Source organism: Carassius carassius, chromosome 12 (genome assembly GCF_963082965.1).
Source record: "Carassius carassius chromosome 12, fCarCar2.1, whole genome shotgun sequence".
In the NCBI taxonomy this organism is placed as follows: Eukaryota; Metazoa; Chordata; class Actinopteri; order Cypriniformes; family Cyprinidae; genus Carassius; species Carassius carassius.
The window spans coordinates 30347150-30353990 of NC_081766.1; the positions used below are offsets into that span (position 1 = coordinate 30347150).

A 6841-nucleotide genomic window follows, 5' to 3' on the forward strand; every position below is an offset into this window, starting at 1 on the left:
TCTCTCCTTTCCTCTCCACAGGTATCAACTTGGGCACAATAGCACAGTTAGTTTGCTTTGAATGGCTCTCACCTCTGGGCTGGACACAGCGTACTGTAAGTACAGGGTTCGCTCTATTCCTCCTCGTGTTATTCACTCTCTCTCCTTTTCTCTCCACAGGTATCAACTTGGGCACAATAGCACAGTTAGTTTGCTTTGAATGGCTCTCACCTCTGGGCTGGACACAGCGTACTGTAAGTACAGGGTTCGCTCTATTCCTCCTCGTGTTATTCCCTCTCTCTCCTTTTCTCTCCACAGATATCAACTTGGGCACAATAGCACCGTTAGTTTGCTTTGAATGGCTCTCACCTCTGGGCTGAACACAGCGCACTGTAAGTACAGGTTTCCTCTGTTTCTCCTTGTGTTACTCACTCTCTTTCCTTTCCTCTCCACAGGTATCAACTTAGACACAAAACACAGTTACTCTGCTTTGGATGGCTTTCACCTCTGGGCTGGACACAGCGTACCGTGCTATCTCCGGAGATCTGAAGCACGCTCACAACATATACTGTACTGAACTAGGCCAGGACCAGCAATCTCCTTGTCCTCCCACGCCGAAGTGCGTGAAGGCGGGGGTTTATCTGACAGGACACACGGCAATACACAGCAGCCCACAGCAATATACAACACCACGTCAAAATTATAGGTTTTCACAGCACGAAGACTCACCCACCACACTCAGTGTACGGAAAGGACACCCGTCTTCCTTCACTTCGCTTGGTTCGGATCTGGCGATGGAATATGCGGCCTAGCTAGTGATGTCGTCGTTGCGACTACTTCAATAAGTATTCCTTCGGCTCTCCCACCACACTATATTAGGGGTAGGGCCACCCTCCTCCTCCTGGAGAGATCTACACAACGCCAGGTCAATATACAGGGCACTTTCGACTGGCTCTTAGTACTCACATCAATGCCACTTCCAATCCCCTTTTTCACGTCGTCTCAGTTCGCCGTATAATCTGTTCACTTCTCAACCTTTAAGGTTCGCGATGTCTTCACAATCATACAATTCCAGCCTGAGGGAGAGAGAGAGTTAGACAGCTACCAGCAGCGTACCAAGACGGGCACAACCCAGTGCTTCACACACACCAAAGAGAGCTTCCCAGACTGTAAAATAACTTGGCCTTAAGTACTGCCTTGTCCAGCGTATCCTCCAATCACCAACCGCTGTCCCTAACTAGGCACAGGTGCATCGAATTCCCTGATTTTCCTTCTTACGGCGCTACCGGAAGTTCCGGTGTTCTGTTTTTCCGGTCCGGGCGGAAACACTTCCGGGCGGAACCAAACTTCCCGAATTTTGGTTCCGCCCCTAAAGATCGTCACCTTGTGACACTTACATACCTTTCCTTTTTGAAGTGACAGCATATGCTGACTTTGTAAATTGTGAATCAGTTTTATGTCCAGAAGAAACGATCTTGGATCTCGCTCCCTGAAGTGAATTTAGGGATTCATTTGTGGATTGGCATGACTTCTGGACAGGACTCTTGAGCTTGCATGAGAAAAGAAGGTGAAAGATTTGGAGGGTGCTCCATAGTGCATGGTAGCTCGGTGAAAAAAAAAAAAAGTTTTCAATTGGGGAGCCACCTTGTGTCATGGAGAAGAGGAGGAGGCTGGACCTAAGTAAATATGGTGCTCATGCTGTTGTGCTTTCGGTGAAGGTCTGGTCTTCTGTCAGGGAACATACATGTAGACTTGTTTTTGTGAAACAACAATGGATTTATTGTGGAAATCAGTGCACAAGGTGAACACTGTATATGCAACAACAACAGTGTTAGGACGAGCTTTAATGTCTGTAGATGGAGGTGAGCACCACACACACACACTTATGGATCTCAGTTGTTAAATGATAATTAATGGCAGTCTTATCTTACAGGGTGAAGGTGAACATAACAGGAACTGGCGACTGGAGAAGGAAACCAGAGCTTCAGAGATGAGAAATAATACAAAGGTGAGTATCGAGGGAAGTAGATAGACAGGGCCTTGCCTGTAACCCAGTGTGAATGTATGTGTACACATTGAAGCATTTATTTTAATAAAGCCTTAATCAGACTTTTAAATATATTATATTTTTGTATTTTTATACTTGCATAGATTAAGGATGCGAACACAAGCGCAAATTTGATGCAAACACAGTTCTTGCTCCAGTCATCTCTATAAGTAAAACAGGTGCAGTGAAGCTAGCAGATATTAATTGTTTGGTAGAGATTTAGATATGAACATGCAGAAGATGCAGCGTGCGTGTGAGTTGTGATATAGATCTCATGATATACAGAGCTCTTGAAGGGTCGCAGGGATGCTGAAGCCTATGCACAACCTGAATATGTTTTAAGACTGTAAATGAATTTGATTCACCCTTCAAGTACAATTGTTTTGTTTTGTTGTTGTTTTTTTGTTTATTTTGTTTAGTTCTTTTGTGGGGGGGGGGGGATTGGGGGTTCAAGCCATGCTGCTTACAACAGATATTTAGTATATGTTTGAAATATATGTTGTCTATACTTGTCATAACAAGTCTTAGAAAACAAAAACAGAAGTGATACCGTTGACTTGAATAGGGCTTTCTGTTGTGTTACAGTGACATGCCTCAGTAGACAAAAGATTATTTTCCTTTGCAAAAATCCCTGATCCTTGGGACAGTGTATTTGACAATTTTACCTTTAATTTGACCATTTCTGCAAATTCTGATTTCTTATGAACCCACAAGCAAATGACCCTGCAACATCATGGGTTAGCTGACTATATGTTTTTGTTGTTACCTTTGCTAACCATGGTGAAACTCTCTGGAAATCAGTACTGAATAAGCATCTTGGGATATTTTGAGAGACTGCAAACTGAAAATTTTCCCTGTTTGGAAAATCCTCCCTAATTCCTGTATAATGCATTGTTTAGCATTAGATGGGGGATAATTTAGGACAGCAATGGTCTCATGCATGCTTGTAAACTTGCAACTCCTCAAACACTTATCCTCTAGCATGGTGCTAAATGGTTATTTAAAAAGTTATTTTGAACTGCACAAGCTGTCACTTGACACCAAAGACACAGTTTACAGTTGCAAGGTTTTATAAAACTACACTGCAGGCAAAGGGTATTCTTAAATTAAACATTCAACATTAAATGCACATAAATATTTTTAAAACATTATATATATGACTGTGTCATATATACAGTTGGCTATTTTAGCCATCAGCACAGATGGCCTATGTCCTAAAATGTCACCATAGTATACTAATTATGGAAAAGGCAATAACACTTGCAAACAAGACTTGTATATCAAAGCACATCCACTGTTTGTTAGATAAACACAAACACAGAGCTTGAATATAAGAGATCTCATGCAAAAGTCTACATTTGCTTATCTGTCCGTGAACTTTCCAGTCTGATTTGCATCTCTGCATTTACACAGCCCTGCTGAAGCCGGTTTCATAGACAGAAACATTATTGCGCCTGTCTAAGCTAGTCAGCGTCACCCCAAAAACTTCCTCTTTCATTGTGGTTAAAAAAAAAAACTGATGACGCCAAGACAAGACGGTATATAAGGTTTGTGAGAACAGCCCGCTCATATTAACCGAAATAACCGAAGCATAGCAGCACACCAACACATATCAGCACCAGAAAAGTTTTTAAGATGCCAACCATATTGTCATCTTCAACAGAAATAAAGAACATGAACAAGGACGATAAACCAGTCAATCCCATGTAAGTGTTGGTTATTGTTGTAATTACTTTTAAAATGTGAGTGTGGGTGAAAAACAGTATATATCATAGAACTGCTGCTCTTATCATTCAAATTTAACCGAGACAAAAAATTTTCCCTCCTCAGGAGACTAGCCAAGTGGCGGTTTTGTCGCCCGTTGACAGACAAGTAAGTTACTTTCATTTTAGGTTTGCTCTCAGTCACTAATGTATTAGGATTGCATTTGAACCTCCACTCATTATGTTTTTTGTTTTTTTTTTCAAACAGACTGAACCCTAATGAGTCCCTGCTGTGGTCCCAGTCACTGGAAAACCTCCTTAGATCCAAATGTAAGTGGGATACACATGAGTTAATTATTTATTAATAAGAAATACTCTAATACGCTTGACATTATTCATAAATACCTGTGTTCATTTTGTATTTATAAATACATGCTATCACAGCATTCACAACCACTGCTTTTCCATTGTGGTTTGAATTGACATTATATACAGTAGGTCAGGGCAAAAATGCACAGACAAAGCCTACACTGTTCCTACACTGACCTGAACTGGTGGTATATGTATGCAAAACAAGTAGAAAAGCAGCTGTTTTAAAAAAAAAAAGAAGCTATTTGGACATGTAAGCCACACATAAAAACGTAAATAACAATAACTCGTGGCGGATAATAAATAAAATATATACTTTTATTTAGGGTGCATTAAATTGATTAAAAGCGGCAGTCAAGACATTTGTTACAATAAATGCTGTTTTTTCACTTTCAATTCATCAACTAATCCTTTAGGCAAGGCAAGTTTATTTATATAGCACATTTCATACACAATGGAAATCAAGCAAAGATTTGTATTCATTATAAAGAACACTTACAGTAGGGCTCATAAAAAAGTTAGTTTTCTGAGAAAAGCTAATTTCTTTGTAGCTGCCATTTGATATTTGTATCCATTGCGATGCAATTCCGTTTTCTGCATAATTGAGGTGTCCAAACACTCACTGATGTCCAGTAGCTCTTGCACGCAGACACATTGAGCAACAGATTAACCCTGCGCTTTGTTCTTATAGACGGCATGGCAACATTCCACACCTTCCTCAAATCTGAGTTCAGCGATGAGAACATTGAATTTTGGCTGGTTTGCGAAGACTTCAAAAAAATCAGAAGTTCGTCCAGACTGTGCTCAAGGGCCAAGAAGATATTTGAGCATTACATCCAGGCAGAAGCTCCCAAAGAGGTAAGAACAGCATGAACTGAAGATCTCCAGGTGGTTTTGTAATCGATCAACGTCAACATGATTCTCACTGCTACTCCACCGATCTCTCCTCAGATAAACATCGACCATGTCACCAGAGATCTTATCAAGCAGAACGTCCAAGCTCCCACTAGAGTGTGTTTCGATGAAGCTCAGAGGATTGTCTACGGTCTTATGGAGAGGGATTCCTATCCCAGGTTTCTTCGCTCGGACATATACAGATCGCTTCTGGAATCAGTCTCACATAGGATTAAGGTCTGAGAACATCTTGAATGAGGGACTTTAGGACTCCAAACGTATCTGTGGGACTGTTGGTGCAATGGGCAAGATGGCCGTGGAGCAATCAGGCTTTGATGAGATGCAGGCCTGGATTTGGGTTGCACTGGACATTGTGATCCACATAAAAGCTTGAATAAGCTATTGTTGATATGTACTGTATTACACTGTCCGATTGTTCTGCGCGGCTGTGGGATACACAAAGACTGATGAGCTTTCTGTACAGCTCACCTGTGATGAACCACTGAAAATGTGCTGCAACCACAGGAACATATGGACCTTATTTAACTATATTACTTTGAAGCGTGTGAAATCTGATTAGCATGAGATGCCTTGGGAATAATACTAATGACATTTTTAAAAAACTAAGTCTTTAATATTAACTTAAAATGAGCAACAACTATTTTGTGTGACATGAAATGATCTGTAAACATGCAATGTAAAAATCCCCCCGTTTTTGTGTCCTGTGGGGAACCTATGGGATATTCTCACAGTTACACAGCTAGCAATTTCAGTTATTCAGGAGGTCAGTGAGTAAAAATGTGTGGCTTGTTTTCCATGGATACATCAAATTACCACTGATTTCTGAATGACAAAATATATTTGTGAGGGACTTAGAAAACATGTGACACATGTGAATTCCAGGTTGTCTGAATGTTCATTTTTAAAAGCCGTTTAATAACTTAATAAACACAACTGCAAAGAGGAAGTCATTTCTTTTTGTTGTTGTATGGGGAGGCCTAAAGATGCATTTGGAAGCCAAGATTAAAGGTGCGACTGTCACTGCATTAGATAAAGAACTTATCGAACCAAGTGACATTTCTTTTAAAGGAAGGAACACTTCTGCAGCAAAACTATTTAACAAAATACTGTATGTTAAGTTTGAAATGATGTTTGAATGACAATTGATATTCTGCTCAATGCAAAAAATTCAGGTTGTCTGGATGTTAATTTTAAAGAGGCATTTAATAACTTAATAAATAAAAATGCAAAAGGAAAGTAATTTGTTGTTGTTGTTGTTTAAAGAAAAGGTGGAGGCCTTTTGGACAAAAACTTTAAATGATCGATGTTACATTAGGCAGAAAAAAAAAACAATGAACTACCTGACACTTGTTTTTTTTTTTTTTTTTAAGGAATTATTGCTTATTAATAGTTAGTAAGTTAATGTGTTAGGTTTAGGTTTGGGGTAGGATTAAGGTACATATGCTTTATAACCCTTTCAAAAATGACTTAATGATTTTGAGATCCATTTTTTCACACTGAGGACAGCTGAGCTACTCATATTACAAAAGGCTCAAGAAGGAAAACGATGCATTAAGAGCCAGGGGTGTAAACTTTTGAACAGAATGAAGATGTGTACATTTTTCTAATTTTGCCTAAATATCAGTTATATATATTTTTTTTTTTACTTAGTACTACCCTTCAGAGGCTACAGACGATACTTACATGTTTCCCAGAAGACAGAATAAGTTTAATTTACCCTAATCTTCAAATTCGAAAAGTTTTCACCCCTTTTTCCTTTTGGGGAATCAGTGATTCTTTGAACCTTTTCTAGTAGTTACATATGAGTCCCTCGGTTGTCCTCTGTGTG

General features: G+C 39.6%; 1 protein-coding gene across 1 annotated transcript; it reads left to right on the forward strand.

The window, feature by feature from the left end:
• Positions 1 to 3587: 3587 nt before the first annotated feature.
• On the forward strand, positions 3588 to 6253 carry LOC132155204 (regulator of G-protein signaling 21-like). The gene is made up of 5 exons (XM_059564069.1): positions 3588 to 3732; positions 3857 to 3898; positions 3998 to 4059; positions 4790 to 4956; positions 5050 to 6253. The coding sequence occupies exons 1-5, from the start codon at positions 3662 to 3664 to the stop codon at positions 5233 to 5235; spliced, it is 528 nt and encodes a 175-aa protein (XP_059420052.1). The 5' UTR covers positions 3588 to 3661; the 3' UTR covers positions 5236 to 6253.
• Positions 6254 to 6841: the final 588 nt, after the last annotated feature.